The 23,845-nt window shown below is 58.0% G+C and overlaps 2 protein-coding genes across 6 annotated transcripts in view; one reads left to right on the top strand and one right to left on the bottom strand.

The window, feature by feature from the left end:
• PLEKHG3 (pleckstrin homology domain containing, family G (with RhoGef domain) member 3) overlaps positions 1 to 8,325 on the top strand; it is a 39,621-nt gene extending 31,296 nt beyond the window's left edge. For 2 of the 4 annotated variants that reach the window (XM_012724589.1, XM_012724588.1), the window contains exons 13-19: positions 1,253 to 1,342; positions 1,724 to 1,762; positions 2,138 to 2,160; positions 2,628 to 2,975; positions 3,454 to 3,564; positions 5,103 to 6,492; positions 6,964 to 8,325. In XM_012724589.1, coding sequence (XP_012580043.1) covers positions 1,253 to 1,342; positions 1,724 to 1,762; positions 2,138 to 2,160; positions 2,628 to 2,975; positions 3,454 to 3,564; positions 5,103 to 6,492; positions 6,964 to 7,697 — 2,735 coding nt within the window. In that variant the 3' untranslated portion in view covers positions 7,698 to 8,325. The remainder of the gene's footprint in view (positions 1 to 1,252; positions 1,343 to 1,723; positions 1,763 to 2,137; positions 2,161 to 2,627; positions 2,976 to 3,453; positions 3,565 to 5,102; positions 6,493 to 6,963) is intronic. The other 2 variants (XM_012724590.1, XM_012724591.1) reach the window with 2 other exon arrangements.
• Positions 8,326 to 9,710: 1,385 nt separating this feature from the next.
• Positions 9,711 to 23,845, bottom strand: part of SPTB (spectrin, beta, erythrocytic) — a 115,923-nt gene continuing 101,788 nt past the window's right edge. Inside the window, exons 33-36 of one of the 2 annotated variants that reach the window (XM_012724480.1) lie at positions 14,857 to 15,122; positions 12,990 to 13,163; positions 12,694 to 12,736; positions 9,711 to 12,574 (exon numbers count right to left, since the gene is read on the bottom strand). In XM_012724480.1, the coding sequence (XP_012579934.1) occupies positions 12,407 to 12,574; positions 12,694 to 12,736; positions 12,990 to 13,163; positions 14,857 to 15,122 (651 nt within the window). In that variant the 3' untranslated portion in view covers positions 9,711 to 12,406. The remainder of the gene's footprint in view (positions 12,575 to 12,693; positions 12,737 to 12,989; positions 13,164 to 14,856; positions 15,123 to 23,845) is intronic. The other variant, XM_004681784.2, reaches the window with a different exon arrangement.

Below are 23,845 nucleotides of genomic sequence, written 5' to 3'. Positions count from 1 at the left end.
TGATCAGATTGGCTTCGGTCTTCTAGGAGATAGCGCTTATGGTTTTTTATTTTGTTTTGTAAGAGCCCGATAAATCTCGAGTCCTAGGCAGACTTGCTGTGTTCGCAGTTTTATGGGGCCAGTGCCTAAGTAGGGTGTGATCTTTTATAAGTCTGTGTTGTTTTCCCCCCTCTCTTCTCCTGGTGCCACCAGCTGTCCCCATCAACTTGCATAGCTTGAGTCAGAAGCTGCTGGCGCATGGGTGGGTCTAGGAAGTGCCAGCCATGGTGCTGGTGGCAGCAGTGGTGATGGCACCTGTCATGGCATCATCTGAGTGTCAGCCAGGCACGGTGGGAGTGAGCCGCTTTAGGGCTACAGATTCCATCCACACCACTGGATCTTAGCCTGTAAACATGAAGACTTGGGCTTTACTTGTTTTTGTGTGTTCAGTTGTAACCATTGTAAAACAGACATCTTTCTAAAATACGCTTATATTCTTGAGCCTTTTAAAGATAGAGGAGGTCGACCACATTGCAACTTCCCCTTTTCCTGCCTGGGGGCAGCCTCCCTGCTAGGGGCTCCAGGCCCCGAGGGCAGGTAGGGCTGTGGTTGCCATAGGGACAGCTGGCATTCCAGGCGTGTGTCCATCTTTACACTGAAAAGTGTTGTTCCTGCCTGCTCCAGCACTCCTGCCCACCTCCTCTATTTGCTAGAAATCATTGTTTGAACTGATTTGAGAAGCATGTGTCCGAGCAGGCCAGCATGTTGCTGGAGAGAGGATGGGCCAGTGCAGGCCATCTTCACTGGTGGCCTCTGGACCATCTCTGTCTCCTCCTTCCAGAAAGCTGAGGTGGGCACATAAGGACACTGTGGATAAGTAAGGCGCTATTGTCATCAGTCGTCGCTTGCTTAGTGTTCTGTATTACAAGTCTTGAAATGAAAGAATAGAGCAGCTTCTATTTCTCATTTTAAAAACTGTTTACTTAATTGTGCGCAAAGAACATGAGTACACTGAAGCGTGCGCTTTTCGGGGAACTAAGTTCTGCAATCTGCCACCCTGCCCAGGAACAGCTAAGGCCTCTGGAGGAGTTTCCCTCCTTTATAGTGGGCTCCCCCTTAGGGACAAGGATGGGGTAGTCCAAGCGCTACAGACAGGTCCCTTAAGGCATTATCCTCTCACCCTGCCTGCTTGTCTCAGGTCTGTCTCTAAAAGGGCTGGGGTACCAGGTGGTGACACCACAGGCCTAACGGATGTTTTTTATCCTGTCCCCAGAGCCTGGTCAGTCCCTGCACAGCCGGGCCACACTCCCCTGCGGGCAGCGAGGCTTCATGGTGCCAGGCCTTAAGGGCCGTAGAAAGTCTGGTGCGACCTCTGCTTTCCAGCCTGGCTGCTGGGGGGGGCTTGGTGTTGGGCGCAGCTAATGTGCTGATGTGCTCCCTTCAGGGAGGGGCAGCCTGCTTGAGGTGGAACCAGGGCCCTCCCGACACGAGGCTGCTTGGGGGGGAAGGGGATGGGCCAAGGCTCGGGTGTGACGCAAGGCATGTGGGCAGGGCTGCTCCTGGGGGCTGCCAGTCCCCGAGGTCCCAGGGCAGGGTGGGAGTGACCCAGGCCGTGTGAGGGCGCCCGGCCCTCCAGGCCAGAGTGGACTTTGAGCTGGTGACGGGCCAGTGGTTCTGCGAGCATGGGGCCTGCATGGTTGTGTTGAGAACTGCTCTGACTCTACCCAACCTCTTTGCTCCTCAGAGCCCGCCAGACACCTGCTTCGGCAACTCAGCGAGAAAGGTGAGTGTGTGAGGGGTGGGTGGGAAGTGAAGAAGGGAGCACGTGGGTGGGGTGTAAAGGACCGTTTTAAGGGGGACTCTGCCTCTGTTCTTCCCTTGAATACACTTCACCTCTTGCTGTCTGGGCAGGGACTTGAGGCTCCCCACCCTGCACACACCTTGTACCTGGTGTTCAGTAACAGGAGGAGCAAACAGGAGTGATACCTGTGCCATTTGGTATCGCCCCTCCCCAGGAGACAGAAGATTCAGAGCCCCTGGTGAGACCTTCCCCAGGGGCCTCTGGGCTCTTTCTCTGGCTTTTGACTCTCCCTCCTCTCTCCTCCCCCCTCCCCTCTCCATGCCCTTGCCCATGCGCTGGGACCCTTGGTGGTGGCAGCAACCAGAGCAGCCGGAATGAAGGTAAGGCTGGTGGGCGAGGAGGCTGACCGAGCAGAGATGGGTGGGACCTCCCGGCCAGCCCCTGAGCTCTCATTGTCCATAGTCCTTCAACATCTACCTGGCAGTCACGTGCAGTGTGCTAGGCTCTGCCATGAGGGCCAGGCAGATGAATCAGTCATGGCCCTTGCCCCTGGGGACCCTTCCACGCCCGTTCCTTGGAGTGGTACCTGGTAGTTTCTACCCGACCTAGGCCCTCTCCTTCTCCCTCTCTGGGCTAGAGTTCCTAGCCAGGTGCTGGTCCTAGCTTCCCACCTTGGGACCTACCCTGTGCCTCCCCCGCACTCCCCGGTTCCCTCACTGGACCCCTGTGGCACGGGGTGGGTGACTATATGTGACTTTCTCTGAAGCCTCCCCGCTCCACTGGCTGCGGCCGGGAGAGGGGGAGGTGGCCCAGAGGCCCGTCACAGTGGTCTCGTGCTCTTGGACAGCATGCGGGCAGTGCCGGCACTCTCTTGGACTTTGGGCAGCACCCCCATACTCGGGGACTGCAGTCGGAGGCTGAGGGGGCTGCCGAGGAGGAGGAGGAGGAGGAGGAGGAGATGGTGGAGGAGGAGGAGGAGGAACAGGCCTTTCAGGTCTCTCTCGAGGCCCTGGCAGGGCATGAAGGCAGCATGAAGGGGCCTGGGCCGGACCCCCCAGGCTCAGAGGAGGAGGAGGAGGAGGAGGAGAGCCTGGCAGTGGCGGAGCAGGTAGCCGACTTTGCCAGCTCCCTGCTGGCCGCCCTCCACTGCTGGCACTATCGGGCCAACGCTTTACTTTTCTCCCGGGGCGCTATGGTGAGGTGTCTCTTTGATCTCCCCTCCTCCTTGCATGCTCCCTGGCACGTGCATGCCCATCCGAGAGCCCCTTCTTGCACCCCACCCCTGCCCCATCCTGTCTTTTACTCCTGCCATCAGCACTTCTTAACCACTTGCTCGCTTTCATGCCCTGGTGAGCCCCAGGCATGTGTGGTTCCAGCACTGGGCGCTAAGCTACCCAAAAAGCATGACTAATGGGGGGGGGGGAGCCGGGAGGGGTAGGGGGACAGTGGGAGGGGGCAGAAGGAGGTCAAGTGGGCTGGCTTGTCCAAGGCTGTGCGCCAGCAGGGTTCTGTGGCCCGGCAGTTCGTGTGGACTCCGGAATGGCTCCGGCCAAGGCTGGCTCTCAGTGCACCCCAGCCCCCTCAGGGCTCAAGAGGTGCCACCCACGTGGGGACCCATTAGGTGCCAGTTCCCAGTTGCCTAGGATCTGACTTGTTACCTCTGCTCGCTGCAGGGAAAGGGGCGCAGGGAGTCTGAAGGTGCCAAGAGCCGCAGACGGCCCAGCGGCCGGGGCGCCAGTGAAGAGAAGCGCTTGAGCTTAGAGTCTGTGTCTTCCCTGCCAGAGGTGAGTAGCCTGTAGTCAGAGGGGACAGTGTAGGGGTGCCTGAAATCCCGTTCTCCAGCCTGCGGGGGGTGGGGGTGGGGGGTTCAAGCACAGGCTCTCCATTGGGTCCACGGGAGCAGAGATTCCCTATTCCCCCAGAGCGTGGGTCCTTCCCCTCAGGAAATCTGTCTGGCCCATGGTGCGCACGGCTTGGTGCACAGACAGCCCCTTCTCTGACTCAGAAACAGGGTGTGGTGGAAGTAACTCATACCTTAGGCCCCTTTGGCCAGGCTGCCAGACATTTACATTGTGCCCACCTGGGTGAAGCGGGAGGGCATCGGTACCTACCGGACACCACCTACATGTTGGACTTTCTCTTCTTTCTTCTGTTCCCTATAATAGTCGTGGAAGGGAGGAGGCTCAGAGGTCTGGTGGGGGTGCCGGACACTGGGCATCTCCTGAGGGGCAGAGCTGAGGTCAGACTTGGGTCTGAGCCAGGAGCCCAGGCACTGTTACCTGCCACCTGTGCGTCAGGTGCATGGAGCCTTTGTGCTTCTGGAGTTACAAGGAGGCTGTGAGGTCTTGACCCCAGGGTGGGCCCAGCCAGGACAAGACTGAGAAACTTGATGGCATTGGATAGGTGTCCAGTGAGAACAGAAGGCAAGTCACATGTGTGATTTCAAATTTGCTGATAGCCACGTTAAAAATTATTTAACTTCATTACCTCCAAACCCTCATTTCAGCGTGTGATCGATGTGACAAACCGTTAATTAGATACACTGGTCCTTCGACCAGTTCTCAGTTTGGCCTGGGCACATTCGCAGTGCTTGAAGGCCAGGGGTGGCTGGTGGCTACTGTGCTGGCCAGCTCAGGTCTAGACCGTGGGTCTTCCTTTGCATATCCTGGACTAAAACACATAGAATCAGCTCTGATTGCTAAATGGTATTTGACCATCTCCCAAAAAGCATCAGGAAAGCTGCCCATGCCAGTCTCGTTCATGGTCAGATGATTTCAAGGTGGTCAAGAGGGAATTCTCAAATTCGCTTCTTTCCTCGTGCATCTGCCTGGGCACAGCATGCACAGTCATGCCAGGGTGTGGGGGCTGGCTGCCAGGGCAAGCGCCTGGACTTCACAGCTGGGATTCCAAAGGGGCCGTTGGAATGGCCTCTCACGCGGCCCAGACCTGGGCTTGAACATACAACAGCCTCCTGTGGGAACCTCTAGGGCTGTAGGCAGCTGCCTTGCTGCGGGCAGGGAGGCCTGTGTCATGCCTCTGGCCCTGTGTTGTATGTTCCCACCTGTCCCTGTAGTTCCTGTGCAGGTCGCCTGAGTAGCGCCATCTCTCCACCCCATTTATGCTCGGAGGACATGGGCCCAGCACCAGCTTCAGGGTGACCAAAGGGACCCTGTCGCGTTCCTCTCTTTAGGCGCCTGCACCCCACTCTTTAGGCACCTGCACCCCACTCTTCAGTCAGCTGGTGCTCACTGCCGGTGGTCCTCATCCCTTGGGTTGCACGAGGGAGGGTTTTGGCTCACACAAGCTGTCTTCCTGCCCAAAGGCTGACCCTGACCCGGAGCCCTGGACAGAGCAAGAGGTGTTTGCTGCTGCGGAAGGTGCCAGCACTGAAGAGATGCTCTCAGACACAGAGTCTCCCGAAGCCCTGCAAACACAGCTTGATGCCCACCCAGGTGACATGGTGGACTTCATAGTGGCAGAGAGTGCTGAGGATCTTAAGCCTCTGAGCAGTGAAGAGGAAGAGGAGGAAGTGGGGGCCTCCCAGGAGCCGGAGAGCCTGCTGCCGCCCTCTGTGCTGGACCAGGCCAGTGTCATCGCCGAGCGGTTTGTTAGCACCTTTTCTCGGAGGAGCAGCCTGGCGCTGGAGGACGGCAAGTCCAGTGGCTTTGGCACCCCGAGGCTGACAAGCAGGAGCAGCAGCGTGCTCAGCCTAGAAGGCAGCGAGAAGGGCCTGGCCCTGCGTGGGGGCACCACAGAGTCCCTCAGTTCTCAGCTCCCCCCAGAAGCAGACATGACTGTGGGGGTGGCCACAGAGAACGGCTCTCCTGTCAATGGGACAGAACCCCCAAGCCCAGGCTGCCCAGTGGAGGCCGACAGGTCTTCTTGCAAGAAGAAGGAATCGACGCTGTCCACCCGAGACCGGCTGTTGCTGGACAAGATCAAGAGCTACTATGAAAATGCAGAGCACCACGATGCGGGCTTCAGTGTCCGGCGCCGGGAGAGCCTTTCCTACATCCCCAAAGGGCTGGTGAGAAACTCCGTGTCCAGGTTCAATAACCTTCCCAGGCCGGCTCCAGAGCCAAAAGCTCCGCTGGGGCCCAAGAGGCAGCTTGGTTCCCGGCCAGCTTCGTGGGCCCTCTTGGACCTTCCAAGACCAGATCAGGCAGGGACTGAGGACCCAGCTCCTATCACTGATGCGGAGTTCCGCCCATCTTCGGAAATCGTGAAGATATGGGAGGGAATGGAATCTTCTGGTGGGAGCCCTCGGAAGGGGCCAGACCAAGGCCAGGCCAATGGTTTTGACCTGCAGGAGCCACTCTTCATTCTGGAGGAGCATGAGCTGGGTGCCATCACCGAGGAGTCAGCCACGGCCTCTCCTGAGAGCGCATCCCCCACTGAGAGGTCCGGTCCGGCCCACCTGGCCCGGGAGCTGAAGGAGCTGGTGAAGGAGCTGAGCAGCAGTGCCCATGGGGAGCTGGTGACTCCGTTGCACCCCCGAATTGTTCAGCTGTCCCACATGATTGATGGCCATGTGAGCGAGCGAGTCAAGAACAAGGTCTACCAGCTGGCCCGCCAGTACAGCCTCAGGATCAAGAGCAGTTCGGCGTCAGCCAGGCCACTGCTGCCGTGGCAGAAGGATGCTCCTGAAAGGGCTGGGAAAAGCGCCTCCAGTCCCCACCTGCAGGAGGAAGCTGGTGCACCAGGGAACAAAGGTACAGTGGTGGGGGGGAGGCAGGAGGCCCTGCCCACAAGTCTGGGGGAGGAAGACCCTTTCAGGAGCCGCCTGGCTCCTGGTGGAAAGTGACCCCTAAAGAGCCTCTGCCAAAGAGAAGGCTAGAGCCCCTCACCAAAGGCAGTGACCCTGGAATACCCCCTCAACAGGCCGTGCCCGCAGCCCTGGTACACCCCTGTCTGTGTAGCAGAGACCTCTGAGGAAATGAGGCCATGCCTCCTTCCTTTCCACAGAGCAGAAGCTCTCATCTCTTCCAAAGGAAGAGCTCTCATCAGTCAAAGGAAGAGACTCCTTTTCTCCATTCTTCCTGTAAAGGGGCCATGCACAGTAAATGAGAGTTCTTATTTTGAACATTTTCTCTTATTCAACGCCCAAAGCCCTAGCAGCCAGCCATGCCTGGAGAGTGAGTTGAAGACAGTTCAGAGCCCTCACCTCCTCTCTCCCCTCACAGGTAAGAGAAAGCCAGTGTTGTCGCTCTTCAACTACGAGCAGCTGGCGGCCCAGGAGCACAGCCTTCACAAGTCCTGTTCTGCAGGGGAGATGTCACCCCGGCGTTTCTCCTTCAGCCCTGCTGCTGCCAGCCCAAGGACCCCCTCGCCTGGAGTCAGGCCCTCCACCCGAAGCCCCCTCAGTCCCTTGGACACCGAGACCTTCAACTGGCCTGACGTCCGAGAGCTGTGCTCCAAGTACACCTCCCACGATGAGGCGCTCCAGGCCGAGGGTGGCCGGCCCCGAGGACCGCCTGTCAACCGGAGCCGCTCGGCGCCAGAGAACATGGTGGAGCCACCTCTGTCGGGCAGGGTGGGCCGCTGCTGCAGCCTGAGCGCCAAGAGGGGCCAGCACCAGGAGGCAGCCCCGTCGCAGCCTGCTGGGGAGTTACCCCAAGGCATGCCTAATGGAGAGGAGGACCTGTATGTCACTGCTGACCTCACTCTGGAGGACAACCAGAGGGTGATTGTCATAGAGAAGGGGCTGCTGCCAGGCCCCACGGCAGTGGAGCTGCAGGAGGGTAGCAGGCGGGGCCCACGTTTGCCTGTGGCCATGCAGGGGCAGGGCAAGGACTTCCAGCAGTCTGCAGAGTGCCTGCCAAAGGAAGAGGGTCCCAGGGACCAAGTGGACCCAAGCCAGCAAGGCCGCGTGAGGAACCTGAGGGAGAAATTCCAGGCCTTGAACTCCGTGGGCTGACTCGGTCCTGGGATAGGAGGAACAGTCTGTGGGGTGGGGAGGAAGCTCGGCTTATTTCCCTCAAGCCTGGGCTCCCCCTGCTCACAGACATCCCTCCCAGGGCTCATGAAAAGACTCTCACCTGTTTCCCCCTGAAGAGGGTTCCGCTGTACTGGGCAAGGGTCTTCACCTGCGTCGTGAGAACGCTAGTGCTCCCCTGGTTCAAGGTGACCCTCCACCGGCCCGCCCCTCTGAGGCCAGCATGGCCGCTTTCCTTGTATATAGTTCTCCCTGGTAAGAAGCCAAATATTTAAGCTCACCTCTTCCCAGGGAGCAAGCCCAGCCCCAGCGGGCTGGCCACTGCAGGCGCCCACCCCGGGAGGCGCAGGAAGGTGGTCTGGGAGGCTTTGCTTTTTAACTGCCTTTTCTTAGGCTCCAGGCAGAAACGAGGCCCATAATTTATTGCTTTCCATTCTGTGGTATGTTTGTATGTGTATGTGTGTGTTTTTGTTGATTCCCCTCCTGTGAAGAATGTACAGGACCCTGTTCAGGTACTTTCGTGGGTTGCCTCGCTGACCCTGTGGGCGTCGCTAATGTACACACATTTCATTATTTGCCAATGGTGCAATAACCACTGCTGACCAAACGACCTGTGTGTGGCCTCCTTCCTGGGCCTGGTGGGGTGGGAGGGTGGAGCGCAGCCAGGGATGTCTTGGTGGAGATGGGACGTGGGGGTGGTGGCTTCCCTGTCCCACTTGTAATTCATGTTCACATGAAGCCCTGGGTGGCTCATGGGAGCCCAGGGCAGTGGAGGGAACTTCCACCACGTGCTACCAGCTGCTCCGAGGACTTCTGTCCACCCCAGCCCGGCATCCTGTCACTGAGCCAGCATTTAGTTCCTTGCCCCAAAGGCCAAAGTCAGGCTCAGAAAGGCGGAGGAGCAAGAGGGGCAGCGACTGGAACCTTTTTGTAATAAGCGCAAGTTTCCAATATCGGGTACCTTGTACTTCTTGCCCTTCCGGAGACATCCTAGCTACAGGTAAGAGCTACCTAAAATGTCTCAAGGTGGCCACCAGTGTCAGCTGAGGGGCATAAGTGAATTTTTTCTGGAATTGATTCTCTGTTTTCCTCCCATCCGTGAAAGTGTCGGAGACCAAAGGGGCTGTTGTTTCTACTCGCACTCTGCCCGTTCTCCATGGCGTGCGGCCTTGTTTTACCGTTTCTCCTGGCTGCATCTGGGCCTAGTGGGGCTAGGGTCCCGGGAGGTAGAGCCGCCCCACACGTGTCGTGTGGCTGCTGGGGCAGGTCCCGCAAGTCTGACCTGCTGGGTCTAGGAGTGGGGAGAGAGGTGAGCGGAGGCAGGCAGGGCGGGCTGGCTCCTGTTCCTCGGCCGGGCAGCGCTCACATCCGCAGTGGCGAGGAGGGCTGCTCCAGCAGGCGGGTCTCAGGACGTCACGCTAGGTGGCTGCAGTGGCGTGGGCCGGGTCACTAGCGGGGTCACCTAGACTGCTCTTTCCTCAGCTGAAAATTGAAGGAGAGGCATGAGTCACTGCTTCTCCAGCTTCCTGACTCAGTCTTCGGAGGCCGTTCTTGCCCCAGGTGAGCCTTAGGCACCTCGAGGTAGGTCTGGGCCCTGGGAACAGCTCAGTGTTTCTCACAGGGTGTTCATTAGTCACGGGGTGGGGGGGGTAGGGGGCCGTTAAAACTGGTGATGCCCTCACCCACACCGAAGGACACCACCCCTCTGGGCCACAGTACCTGGCGTGGCATTTCTGGTGTGCGGAGCTTCAGGCAGGGCTGAGTTCTTTGTCCTGAACCCCATGGAGAAAGAGGCCTGCAACAGACCCTCAACCTGGCCGAACGCAGGTCTCGGGTGGGGAGGTATGGGGCCGGGAGCTGTCAGAGATGTCTCCGACTCCCAGGGCCCGGTCAGGGTATGGCTCTCTTGACACATGGTAGTCTTGCAGACCCCACCCCCTCAGCCCAATTCAAAGGAAAACAAGGCTAATCAAGTAAGAAACACATATAGAGCGTTAATTGATTTATTAGAAAAACTAGTCAATGGGCTCCTCTGGTTGGTGGAAGCACATTTGAGCAGGTGGAGGACAAGGCCCAGCCGGCCCCGGGGCCAGCCCCAGATTGCATGGTCTGTGCCCGCCAGGGCTGCAGTCCTCTGCAGCCACCTCCTCGCTTGTGTCCTCCCTGAGCTTGCTTGTCCTGGGGACTGAGCCATGTAGCCCTCTGGGTCTCTGCCCCCTAACACTGAAGGGCCAGGACCAGCTCCGGGGACCCTAGTCGCCCTCCAAGAGGCAGGAAGGAGTCGTGTGTGGGAAGCTGCACCTTCCACAAGTCCCCTGCTGTGGGGACTTGGGGGAGGGAAGCCCAAGGACGCCCAGCCAGACTCAGTTGAGGCCATGGTTGAGGGGAAGGAGAGGGCAGGAGGACCGACCGACCGTGTCCAGCTTCCCCCAGCCGCCCTGGGAGGAAGCCTCGTATGCTGGTGTGGACTGGAGCTGTGGCAGCCTGTTTTGGGATACTGTTACAAGGCTGCAAAGTAGAAAGTGTCAGGAGGAAAATGAGAAACCTTGTGGGGCACCGGGTGACCCAGCGCGGCACAGGAGCCCTCTGAAGCTGGGAGCCTGCAGTTCGTCCATCTGCTGAGTGTCTCGGGCCTGTGGGGAGGATGCGGGGGGGCGGGGGGGCGCACTAGACGGCGGGTCACATGCAGCCGGCCGCCCTTGCCCATCTGGGGGCTCGGAGTGGTGAGATCCTCGCTCTGTGGGTCCCTTCCATTCTGGGGTCTGGAGCTGCTTGCTGGAGATTCCTCACCTTAGGTGCTACTTTGGCACACATGGAGGGGGAGGGTGACCCTGGGCTCCCTGAAGCCTGGCCAGGGCACTAAGTGAGGGAGACTTTTACCACTATCTGCTCTCAGTGAGAAACTTGCTCTCTGCCTGGGAGCAGGACAGGCCCTCGGCTGCGTCAGGGGCCTCCTTCGAGCCAGCTGAGTATACTGGCACCCTGCTTCCTGCCTTGATTACCCCAGGTATAGAAAGAGGCTGGTGAGTCGTAGCTTCTAGATTCCCTGTAGATGCAAAGAGGGCTGTAGGGTTTGATGCACAGGCCAAGTGAAGACCCTGGCTACAGAGGGCCCCCCCTTATCTGGGGAAGTCAGGCTCCATAGGAGAACTTGGCCCTGTGATTTTTGCCTGCTGAAGGTGGCTGTACTGAGGGGCTTCTGGGAAGACCTATTCACTCAGTGCCTTACTTGTCCCCCCCCATTCCTACCTGAGCCTCACTCATTTGCAGGGAATCAGCTTGGTGTGTTGAAGGCACCTTCCTGTGAGGAAGGTGATGGAAACAAGTTGCAGGCCCCAGGGGAAACGCCTGCCGCCCAGTTTCAGCCCTCTTTTGAACTTAACCCTAGTTAAGAGGCCGGGCTAGAGTTGTATTGCTTTCAGAAATCATGGGGAACACCTGTGGACTGGTGGGCTCTTCCCGGCAGCACAGGGAAGTCTCCCTCTGGGGATGCAGGTGGCAGGTCCCCCGTTGGGTGGGCTTGGGGCTGGTGGGGGAGATGTTTGGTGACTGGTACCCGAGGTCAGGATGTTCAAGAGAAGCCGACTAAGGGGTCCAGGCTTCTAGACACTGGCCCTGCACTGACTCGGGTGTGGGCCTCGCTTGCCCCCTCAGGGTCACAGACTCTGCTGTCTGTCCAGCCACTACCCTCATATGGGACTGGCTGCAGACGGCACCGCTGGGCATTTGGCTTTGGGGTGCTTTGCTCCAGTGCATCCATCTTGTATCTGGGTCCCACATCATCTCCCTATGAGGCCCTGGGTGTGAGGTGGATATTGTTGGTTTGGCAGCTCCTGGGAGTGGGGGGGAGGGGTGTCCCAGATTGGAGAGGCAGAGCCTTGGGCAGTGTGGAGACCTACCTACCTCCTTCGGTCAGGCCTGAGCCCGAAGTTCTACCTGTAACTTTAAAAGAGGATCAGCTTGAGAGCTCACTCACCCTTCTACCGCCTGCGGTGGTAGTACAGGGTGGTGGGGGCAGCCTGTGGCCAAGTAGGACCCACAGACCTTGGCGGGGTCCCTCCCCCTTTTAGGTGAGAGGAGAACAGGAGGGGTGTGCCCCTGAGGTGAGTCCCAGTTTAAGGGAGCCCAGGGGAGAGGGGTTTCTGAGAGGTCCCCAGCTGGCCTTGTCCAGAGCTAGGGCTCTGTAGGCCTCCCGAAGACTCCTCCTCATGCCCCTAAGGACTGGCCAGGCACCTCCAACATCTACCTGTCCCAAGCGGCAGGCCAGCCCAACACAGGGAGCAGCCGCGTCAGAGGAACCTCATGAATCTTCTCCAGTTTTCTGAGGCTTGGGGGTGGGGGGTGGGGTCGGTGTGCCTCAGCCCTGTGGCAGGGCGTAGACCTAGGAGAACCGTTTCCATCCCCAGGCCCTGGGGCCACTGTCCCTGGAGCTCTGAGCGCCCTCTGCAGGGAGCCAGGCGGCGCGGCGGAGGGCAGGGGCAGGTGTGGGCCAGTCGGGCGGCGGGCAAAGGCAGCTATTGCAGTGCAGCGTGGGCCCAGGGCCCGGCCCGACAACACGGAGCAGGCAGGCGGCAGGCAGTGGGCAGCCTGGGAGGTGGGCAGGAGGAGGACCGGGCCGGTCCCTTCCAGAGTGGGCGCATTGTCCCTGCGGCACCCACCGCCAGGCCCCACCTGCGGGGTGCCACAGGAGGCTACTTCTTTTTGGGGAAGAAGCTGAATCTCTTCTCCTTGTCTTTCTTGCCAAGGCTGGCGTCTGGGCCCATGATGGAGGGCAGGGGCAGGCTCTGCGCCTTGACGCGAATGCTCTGGGCCTCGTTGATGGCGGTGCTCACGCCCTGCAGCCACGACAACATCTCCTCCTGCAGGGCAGGAGGGTCAGGGCCCCGCGGCCCACCTCCCGCCCACCCTAGGACTGCCCAGTCTGGGGGAGCCTGAGGTCAGTGGCCCTCTGTTGCAGGCGAGGCGGCCCTGGACTCACCTCGTCTTTGCCGTGGAAGAGCCACTCGCTGCCGTTGCTCAGCCTAGGAGGACACAGGTTTCCTGACATGGGACCTGTCTGGAGCCCCGGGCCCGGGCAGGGACTGCCCAACCCCCAGCCCCCTCCGCCTCCGCCTGACCACAGCCCTCTCAGGTAGCTCACCTGAGGAGAGAGGGACACATTTGGACCACTGGCCTCATTGGAAAATCCCCGTGGCTAACCCAGCCTGGAGCTGGCCCCAGATGTGGGCCTGTGTCTGGCCACGTGTGGTGCCAGGGCCGGCAGCGGGGCCTCACCTCAGCTTGAACACGTGCTTCTTCTTCTTGTAGTTGGCAGCAACCTCGCAGACGGCATGTCTCAGGGCCAAGGGCTCCTCCCCGTGGTAGGGCACCCCCAGCGCCAGGTTCTTGGCGTCCTTGTAGAAGGTCAGCTGGCTGTTCCTGAGCACACAGTACAGGTTGTTCCAGGACCTGCAAGAAGCAGACAGGCAGGTCACCCAGTCTTGATCAGCACCTCTGTAAGCAAATCCTGCAGCCTGACTTTTTCATTACAACATCTTTGTCTGGATAAACAGCAACACATTTTACCATTTGAAAAAATAGGAATAAACTTGTTTCCATGTAATTCTACTTGCATGTAATTCTACCACCAAAGGCTGTTATTAGCATCATGATTTTTTTCTGTTCAGACATTTGTTTCCTATTGCTAAAATTGGATTATACTGTGTATTCGATTTTGGGCCCTCATATTCTCAAATTATTTTTTGAAAATAATTCCAAATAGCTATATAAAACGAACCCCTTTCTGGTGGGTCTTTTGCTACCGGGAAATCCGTCTACAGTGGAGTGATTTGATAAATGTTCTTGTGCATTAGTCTTTGCCTCCAATGTTGATCTTACCATGAGACATTCTCTAAAACTAACAGTGTAAGCTTCAAAGTACTCCCGTCAGTGTCTGCTCATCTCTGCGGTCCTGGAGGCGGAGCAGGGCTTTGTCGTGGTTTTGCTGACATGTGCTCAGTACATGGTACCAGCACCATGCAGACATTTTTGCAAATCAAGGCTCATGTCAACTAGGGTGTTTGGTGAGGACAAGCTTAACGTGCAACGCGCTGTGGCCTCGCAATGAATAACAAGCACTAAGCTCTTCTTCCTCTCCTGCCTCCCTCCTCTGTGCCCCCTCCCCACTTTGGAGGGCAGGGAGCTGGACAGCCAGCAGGGCACATGGGGAGGAAGGCTGAAGGGCGGCTGAAGGGCAGAGAGAGGACTGACTGTGAAGCTGGCTGCACAGCCGTTTCGCAGCGCCACTCCGGACTTCTCCCCCGACCCCGACCCCCTGTGGCCTGCTCATGGCCGTCCCTGCGGAGGAACTGGGGTTGGCAAATGACTTGACCTCTCTGAGACTCTATTTCCAGATTGAAAAATGCAAACCTCAGTCCCTCAGGGGAGATGCCAGAGATTTTATTAATCCTAACATGATGCTGGCACACAGCAGGTGCTCGGTGAGTGCTAGTCTCCCTTTCCCTCTGGGCTTCATGTAGGCAACGAGTGGCTGCAAGGCTGTTGGGCCCCCCAGGCTGCTTCTGGAACTTGAGATGGTTTTGGAGGTCCCAGGACTGGCTGGCTTCAACCTTTTGATGCTGCCCTGTCTCCTGGCACTCTGGGCTGTTACCCTAGAGACTCCGGGCAGCAGCAGCCCTGGAGAGACCACCCGAGCGTGGCGGGAAAGGACAGCCTCTGAATGAGCCCGCAGGGTCACAGTCATCGATGGCAGCACCCCCTGGAAGGAGTCAGGCAACTCCACTCTTCCTCTCTTACAACTAGAGAAACTGATCCCAAGTTGGGTAAAAAGTGGTACTTGGCCAAAGAGAGGTTGTTAGTGCCAACACCCACTTACCTGATACACAGCCCTAGGACGGTGCTCACCGAGTTCCCACCCTGTGTGAGGCATGGCCTCCACTGAGGAGGCGTAATATTCTTACCACACCTGTTTTGCAAATGTGGAAGTTAAACTGAGTGACTTGTGCGCCGGTGTGAACACAGGAGCTAAGGGGATGGAAAACCATTTTCCCATCCTGGGGGGAAGTCCACGGCCGTCCGGGCGGGACCAGAAGCTCTCAGCCCAAAGCAGAGGGGCCACCTCCCGACCCCCTCCGCCCCGCACCTGTTGGATGCCTTCTTGTGGGGCCCCTCCAGGTCGTGCTTGCGGCCCAGGTAGCCCTCCATCTGCACGCTGTGCCCGCGGTCCCGCTGGGCCGGCAGTGTGCTGGGCTCGTCGCCCTCGCTCAGAGGCGTGTCCAGGACCTTGTAGAGGGGCTCCGTGGTGGGCCTCTCATCTCCGCCGGCTTTGTCCTCTTGTCCTGCCGTGTGTGGCCCTGGAGGGGGTGGCGGCTGCAGGTCCTGAGGCCACTGCCTCTCTTCTTCCCCCTGCTTGGGGGGGGGCACATGGAGGAGACACATTGCTGGGAGGTAAGGTCCAGCAGTCCCCTTATGCCAGCATCTCCTGGCCTACCTGACTCTCCCTCCACGTGTAATGGCACCCCCCAGCCTGCTTCCCTGGATCGCCTGTGCCATCTCCACTCCCACCCCTTGGGTCTAGCAGCAGCAGAAGGTTCTGAGAGTGAGCTGCAAGGACCTGAGTGAGCTGCAAGGACCCAAGTGTCTACATTACTCAGGGGCTTCCCAAGCTGTAGGCAGAGCCCTGGCTCCCCACCAGTGGCCCCAGACCCTCCAGCTCTGACCCAGTAATGTGGGGGCTCTGGCCAGCTTTCCCATGAAGACAGTGTTGGCTGCTGAGATGGGGTGTTGAGCGGGGACTCCCCTTTTACCTTCCAATCGTATCTAAAGCCACAAAACTAAAGGCACTATGGTCTTTAGTCTCCCTAGCACCTGATAAATGGGGGCAGAGACTGTTCTGGGCCACAGTGCAAGAAACAGCTCCGCCCTCATCGCTTGGCAAGTATTTCTGGGTGCTGGGAAGTGGTTCAGAGCTCTGGTTGTCTTACCACCACCTCAGGAGTCAAAAAGGCTCAGACCCACCCACCCTCAGGCAGCCACATTGACTGGCTGGGAGTGGAGCCAGTGCTGAAGAATTTGTTAATAAGCTTTGCATGTTCTCCAAGGTGTAGTAACAGTGTAGGGTCACCCACAGGGGAAGTATGGCCCAGGAAAAATGGTTTTCACCCCCTGCACCTCCCTCTGGAGGGTGGAATCCGACTGGCACCAGTGGTGGGGCTGCCACTGGAGCCAAGTGCTGTGTCAGGTGCCCCTAAGAAGGGGGAGCACACCCCTACCCCTGTCTTGGGGGCCATCTCCTTATGCAGAGTGCTTGCTGACCTGCCCTTATGTGGCTGCAGCAGGAAAGAGGATGCAAAAGGGGGGGGAGGGGATGGGGGGCAGGCAAGAATGGGTGGATCCCAGTTATAAGGCCAGAACCCCTCCCAAAGGCCTGACCTCACAGCACCAGGGGCGGAGGGTCCTGCAGCCCCCAAGCAGACCACATGTGAACACCCTGCAAGACCCAGGGCATTGCCAGCCCAGGTAGTGAAGACACTGCACCCTTTCCCACTCCCTATTTCCTGCTCCCAAGACTGAGGATGGAGTCCCAGACGCAAGCCAGGGCAAACCCAGAAAAGAGCAGACCCTGTGTCTGGGTCCTTTAGACTGTGGCTCAAAACCAAAATAGAGAAATGAGAGACGGGAGGATGTGCACCATGGTGGCAAGAAGGAACAGGAAGAGGCTTGACGGAGGCGGTCGAAGGGAAAACAGTCATGCCGGAAGCCCATCAAGCTAGGGCCTGTCACCGACAGATGCTAGCTAGGGTTTGGTGAAGCTGCGTTCAAAGAAGCAACAGCAGGCTGGAGGGTCCAAAAGCCACTCACCGACCTAACACCTTTGACTAGAGAAAACCAGCACACAGAGGTTAAGGGACTCACCTTGGTCACACAGCTGGCAGTACTGGTGGAGACGGAGTGCATGCAGGGCAGACCTGGACAACCCTGAGTTTTTACCACATCTGTAGTGCTTGCGCCTTTTCCTGAGCTTTGAGCTTGGCCCGTGTGCATTTTTATGCATTTTGCAGATTCTGTGTCTGACTGTCTGCGATGAGCCCGATATGGCCACAAAGATCTAGATGTCCCAAAGCCCTGGGTATCTTCTAGCAGGGAGGGAGTGGTGGGGAGGGGGCTGGGAACCTGGACTCGGGGGCCTTTAGGGGGCCACCCAATCAGGTCAGCTCCTATGTGGATATAGATGAGAGTTGGGGTGTAGAGGTTGGGGGTGGATTATTAATGCAGAAAATGAAGCCTCTTGTATCTCCCAACTCTCCAGCTCTAGCCTCAGACTGAAGCTGCTCCTCCTCCGGAAGCGAGGGAGTGCAGGGGCGATGCACTGCCTGAGCTGTCCTTCCTGGGGCTGGCCCAGAGCCCTCCCCAGCCCTGCCCGGGGCATCAGGGTAGAGGCAGTGACAGGAAGGGAGGGCCAAGGCCACCAGACCCTCTGAGGCATGAGTGCCCCTCACCCAGCCTCCATATTTGCTAGAGACCTGTCCTGTGTCCAGTTTCTTCCTTACGCTTTCGCTTCCATTTTCCTTGCTTCTGGAACTGTCCTCTGAAAATAAAGATGGATTTTGCCAGAATTACCTTCCAACTTTGTCACGTTTCTTCGGGTTCCTCTTATGGGTGCCTGGCCCACACCCTCTGACATTCAGAGGCGACGGCCAGCGCCACTGAACGTTTTATGGCAGGTCACAGACTGGCTCTGGAAATGGGGGTTTTCCAAAGTATGCAAAGGTTTCTCCTATGCTCTGGTCTGTTCACATCGGATTAAAATATGCCCTGACCCCTCTCCCCTCTGGGCTGGGGCCTGAGGAAGAGCCAAGAGTCAGGGTAGGAGACAGAAGTGTTGGGGGCTGCTGCTCAGGCTGGGGCCCTCCCTGGGATGAGAGCACAGATGGGGCGCAGATGAGAAAGACGACAGGATGAGGGTGGGTGCAGGAAATGGGATAGGGGCTTTGGGGGCCGATCCTTTCTTCAGCCCTTGAGGGTGGACAGCCAACTCTTTGAGGGGGGGAGGGATAAGGTGAGGCTGGGGATAGAATAAGGAATTTCTAGGTCACGTGGACAGACACCAGGTGGGTCTCTCACAGAAGCAGACCCTTCCTCAGCCCTGCACTGCTCTCTCACCGGGGACAGAAGCCTTCCCGGGGGGCTGCTCCTGCTGCCTGACTCAGGCTTATGCACACACACCGGGGCTCCAAGGGCAGGTGTTGAGCCTGTGTTGGCTCTCCTGACCCTTCACCCCCCACCTGTCCCTTCCTCTTTGGGGTTTTGCAGCAGTCCCCACCCTATGTGGCTAGGGTGGCAATCTCAATATCCCGCTGGTCCTAGAGAAAGGGATGCCATGACTAGGACAGCAACACGCAAATCTTTAGCCCCCTTCAGCCATTTCAGCTGGAGCACGCAAAGGTTGCAGCCAGGAATGGGTGGTTATTTGGAGGGGCAAGTCCTGCAGGACTTGAGGCCTCACCACAAATCTTGGAGGGGAGCAGAGAGGGAGGGGGCTCAGGCGAAGGCAGAAGTCACGAGAGAGGGCTGGGGACAAATGCCTGTGGTTAGTAAGTGGACAGTTCTGATAATTTACAAATGGATTTTTATGATGAGCTCATTACTTTGCAAAAATAAGACTTCAAGGAAGGCTATATAGTGGTATCGATCAATAAGAATACCCTTTTCTAAAGTAAAAACATCTAAAAACTTACCCTGTGGTACTGTTGTGCACAGTGAAATGCACAGAGGAAGGGCAAGCTGGAGAGGGCTGGGTTTTGCCAGTGGCTGCCTCGACTGGCCACACCCCGTCTGCCAGAGGCACGGAGCCCTGCTGAACGTGCAGTTCGTAAAAGGCGAGGACTTCGCCTGCGGCCTTAACGTTCCGCCACGCCAAGGGGATGATGCAGGCAGATGGGGACTTTGTGAGGGGATCACGGTGACAAAGAGGGCAGGTGAGGTGGGCGTAAGAGTTCAGAATTCTGGAGCTAGAAAGAGGCCTGGGCTAGGCAGAGTCACCCCCTCCAGTAACTGGATTCCAGAAAAGCTCAGCGAACATCGGGGTCACAATGAGATGGTGGCAGCACTTAAGCAGGCCCATGGCTTCTTCCCTGTCCACACGATGAACTTCAAAGCTGACGGCGGTGGGCGGCGGTACAGTGGGCACACAGTATAGGCAGGGAAGGAGGAGAGGGAGCCAGAAGACTGCGTAGAGGTGTACCCACGACCTGGGAACCCCGGGACCGGGACTCCAAATCTATTGATGGAAGGGGCTGAGGCCTGTGATGCAGTGATTAGTCGCTGCCTCTAAGCCAGACCTGTCAACGACCACCTAGTTGACAAGCTGAGTGGATGACCCTCATGCCCAGTGGGAACCCAGGGGTAAGCGTGCTTTGTGCTGACATCTGAGAAAGAGCCGGGACAGAAGGGCGGATTTGTTAGTTCTGCTACCCCTAGAACCAGGCCAAGCTCTGCTCTGCTATGGAGAGTCTGCTCTGCCCAGAGGCAGAAGGGCATAGTGGGGCATCAGGGGGCTGAGGTGGCCGAGGTGCCAGGCTCCTGTGTGGCTACCTGTGTGACTGAGGGGGCAGACAGGTTCTGCCAAAGAGCCTGGACAAATGAGATGACTTAAGACCCCTTCCATCCTCTGTGCTTTCGGGCAGCAGGCCTGATGCTTCAGCCCTCAGGCCAGTCAGAGGGTGCACAGATTTCACCTGTCCTCAGAACCGAGGGACACTGTGACAGAGGAGGGCACAACTGCTTAGAAGGAGTGCCACTGTCAGGCAGTCTAGACCATCGGGGAGTGACAGTGGGAGAGGGGGAGGGTCCAGACGGGGAGGTTCTGCATGGAGCCTGGTTCTCTGGTTTGGAGGTCAGAAGCCGGGATACCTGGGAGTCTGAGATGTGTCAACTGGCTGCTAGGATAGTGGTGTCAGCGGGCACACCCCAGCTCCCAGTGAAGGATGGCCACCTCAGAGTCTGCAGAATCTTGCAAAGTCAAGCTGAGTCTTGAAAGCTTGATGTTTGAGGGTGCTGCCTTTCAGGAAACCTGGCCTAGGTAGGGGAAGTGAGTAAAGGATGAAGCGGCACCGCCACAAAGGAGGTTCCAGAACTTGTGGAGGGGGGCAGACGCGAGCATTTCTTCTGGGAACTGAAAGCGTTGAAGGTGTACTTCCAGGGCTGGCCAGCAGGTGGCGTGGGCCGGCACATCAGTTACTTCCAGCTCCCAGGAGGAAAGTAACCTGGTGTGAGACCACAGCGCGCCTTTTGGAGGTTCTAAAAGATGCTTGATGAATCTAGATACATCAACAAAAAAGGAAATCCTGGCAAGGCGACTCTTCTCTAGAGATGATGCTGGTGAGTGAGAACTAAGGCAGGAGCGTACAGCCCAGAGAGCAATGGACACACAAGGCCTGAACCAGGTGTGCAGGGGCCCCAGAGGAGGGGAGTCCATGAAGGTTGTTTTGGGAGGGGTTAGGCAACAGGTGTGAGAACTCTCAGGGCAATTTTTCTTTTAAGGGATGAGCTCTGGAATGAGGGTTGGAGAAAAAAATGAAGGGAAGACGATGACAATGGCGCACTAGATGCAGCTGTTCTACCTCCGCCTTCACCCCCTCTTCCAGTTCACACCCTCTCTGCAAGGCAGGCATTCTTCAGGACCCTGTGTTACAGATGAAGGAAGCTAGGGGTTGGGGTGAGTGAGCAGCCACTCATCATTTGGGGGAAGATTGAAGCTGATGTCTGTCTGGTCCCCAATGCTGGGGTCCTCAGTGAGTCCCGTTGCCAGGGTGGGAGAACTACTGCTCCCAGAAAAAACACCCACGTGGTGGGGGATCCTGGTGTAAGGGAGAAAGGCCAGCCCATCTCCTGAGGAGGCTGAGGTGGCGGGACCACGTCCGGGCCACACTGGGTGAGGCCAGAATAGACCTATCACTAGATCCCTAGGTGACCAGCCACTCTTACCCTCCCCCAGGTCCACTGCTTGGCTTGTCCAGGGGGTGAGGGGTGCACAAAGGATGTGGGCAGATGAGCTGAGAAGGCTGCTCTGAAAAACAGTTGTTTGAAAGAGAAAAAAGGAGATGGTTTCTGGAGAGCAAAGAGACAGAGATGGCAATTTGGGGTGAGCAGAGACAAGAGGCTGACAGGAAAAAGGCCTTGTTGCTGAACAGGGGAGCGGTGTGAGGAGCTGAGCCAAGAGCCGGAGCTGAGGCGCCGGCTGGAGAAGCAATGGTGAGGGGCTCTCCTGAGAAGTGGGAGGTGGGAACAGAGGGCAGATACTGTGCCTCAGGAGCCAGTGTCTGAGTGAGCAAGTGGGGATCAACTGAAGGGACTCAGAACAGCAGGGCCACGGGGGGTGGGGGGGGGGAGGGGGTGGGGAGTGGTAACTGGGAGGGCCTAGTCCCTGGGGAGGGAGGAAGAGACCTGTTCCACAGCCGAGCGGGGGCGGGGCGGGCGGGCTTCCTCTGGGAGGGTCTTCACCATTCCACCAACACTATGGTCGCCTCAGTCCCTGCCCTGAAACAACTGGCGGTTGCTGATTCCTCAGGGACTCTGAGGCTGCCACTGAGCATCAGAAAGGCAGAGAAGAGATAGGAGACACCAACATCCCCTTCTAGGCCTGCTAGCCAGTGGCCAAGTGGTCAGCTTCAGAGGCCAATTCCGAGACGCCTCCAATGTGAGCCGTCTGGCAGTTTGGGCTGCTCTCTTTGGGAGAATGAGCCTAGGAGAAGCCTGGGATGGGCAGGTCAGCAGGTCACGTGTGAACACAGAAAGGAGCTGGCCCACCTAGCTGTGTACACATGCCCAGGAAGAGCCTAGAGTGGGTCTCTTCAGGGGTGTGCCAGGGCGCAGCACCAGGCTGACCGACGTGCCCCTGCCAGGCTGACATAGGCATCCTGGGGAGACAAGGACACACCCCAGTGTAGGGGAAAACTGACTCTTTCCAGGCTGGGTCTGCTCACTACCCACAAACACACAGTTTGCACTCACTGTGAAATGCCTGAGACTGCAGTTGAGCTAGAGGCTTGGGGAGGGGTGGGAGAGGGGGAGCTTGCTCTGGCAAGAAGAAACACAGCTGCTGCCTCCACACCCACGTCCTGCTGGTCCTTGATTCAAACTCCCCACAGGGGTCCCTGCCGCTGGCAGAGGGGAAAGGGGGGTTTGCCCAGATTGCTGCGGGTGGGGGTAGCAGCTGGAGCCAGCCAGGCATCGCTGCAAGGTGTGCCAGCCTAGGGCCCGGTGCCCGCTCAGCTCAAAACCTCACATACGCAAGTGCTGGCTATTTCCCTGAAGCCACGTCAACCTCTAAGACAATGGAAGTAAGACTCTGCACATGGGCCCTGATGAGAGGCCCATCCCCCCTCCCCTCCTGGGAAGCCAGCTGCACAGTTGGGCGTTACATCTGGGAGCTGCCTTGGGCAATAGGCCCCGGCAATGTGATGAAGGGGCATGACTGGCACCCAGGTAGTGCTTTCTGGAGGGGCCTCGTGTCCCAGGCCCCTCCCCTTGCACCACTGACTGGATCTAGTTTTGGGGTTTGGGAAAAGACAGGTCATGGTTGCCCCAAGCCGTGAACCCTGAAGTCAGTCTTTTTGTCACAGCCCCTGGGAGCACCAATCCCTTTCAGCGATGTCGCTCTAGTCCTCCCAGCAGACCTGGTGGGAGAACTTCTATAGCAGATCCCACTTGCCATCCCAGAGCCAGCAGACAGACACGGTGCGGGCAAAGATGTCCCAGGCAGCTGGCTGGGGGACCTTCAGCTTGAAGGGACTCGGCCCCACTTCAATACCACTTCTCTGCAAAATCAGGCTCAACGTCCAATAACCAGTACCTTGCTACAGATGTTGACCAGGGGTCAGCTGGGGCTTGACAGATGAGGACATCTGGCAGCACCCCCAAGACCTTCCCAGGGCCACACCCAGGATGAGGGGGAGACGTGGAAGGTGTTGAGGTAAGGGTACCCCAGGACCTGAGAGGAAGGGAAATGGCTCTGCCTGCTGCCAGAGACCCCACCCCCCAACACCCCAAGGCCACCTTCAAGGCACTGACTTTGGTAGGAGCCAAGGACCCTCTGACTCCCTGTCTCAAGCAAAGGTACAAAGGCAAACACCCGAGAAATGGGCCAGTTCCTTAGGACCCAGACTAGACTAGAGGGAAGTTGAGGAAACTGCCTCGCCCACCCTTCCCTTAATTTAGGTAAAGCGTCAGCATACAGGAGTGTTCTGGACTTTCTGCAGTCCCAGAGATGAGAAGACCCAGTGGTTTGTCTAAAATCATACAGGAAAGTTCTAGCGGATTGACTAGGACCCAAGGAATGCCCTGACTTTCTCTCCCAGGAGCCGTCCTTGGTACTTCCGCTTGACCTCACACACCTCGGTGTACTTACCTGTATGTACGGATGGGGCTTTGCCAGGACAGGCTTTGGTGTGCAAAGCTCATGGGTGAGGGAAGCAATGGCACCGCAGAGATGTGCTCGAGGACACTGAAGCGTGGAGGGGCACTCCAAGCACACGGTGGCGGGGAGGGGACAGATGGCCACTCTGCGGTGTGCAAGGGTCCGGACGGGGGTTCGGGTGCCCCATCTGCTCCCATCCGTCCCCCCAAGCAGGAAGCCGGCATGCACTAGTGAGGGGTTTCCCACGAAGCCACCACCGCGCTCTATCCTAAGCGCACCGACACCAGACCACACCGTGGGACAGCAGGAGAGCCGCCGTGACCCAGGGCTCTCGGGACCAGGTGCAGCGCAAGCTGGCCCTTCCTGGCGAGGCTTCTCTGAAGGTTCCCAGCCTGCGTGGGACCCACCTCCTCTTCTCACGTCAAAGCCCAATTGAGCGTCACACCCTCTCAGAGATTCATGGGTCCCCATGAAACCTCAACAAAGGGCTCAGAAAGGAGCAGCAGCAGGAAATCTCTTTCCATGAGGCCTCGGGCCTAGTGTTCATTTGATTCGCCATCTGCTTTCTTCCTGGTATCGGGCACAGGCCAGTTTTCCCATCTGGTGGAGTGGCTGCTCTCTGGGAAGAGTCTCAAAAGCGGGTTCACTTCCTCCTTCCAGAGAGATGCTCAGGTCCAGGCTGGTTGAACTCCCCCCACCCCCAAAACCTAGTCAC

The sequence above is a fragment of the Condylura cristata genome, unplaced genomic scaffold (assembly GCF_000260355.1).
Source record: "Condylura cristata isolate star-nosed mole 26May11 unplaced genomic scaffold, ConCri1.0 scaffold00013, whole genome shotgun sequence".
NCBI classification, from domain to species: domain Eukaryota; kingdom Metazoa; phylum Chordata; class Mammalia; order Eulipotyphla; family Talpidae; genus Condylura; species Condylura cristata.
The sequence above is the reverse complement of the archived record's forward strand: the minus strand, read 5'-3'. Positions and strand labels throughout refer to the sequence as shown.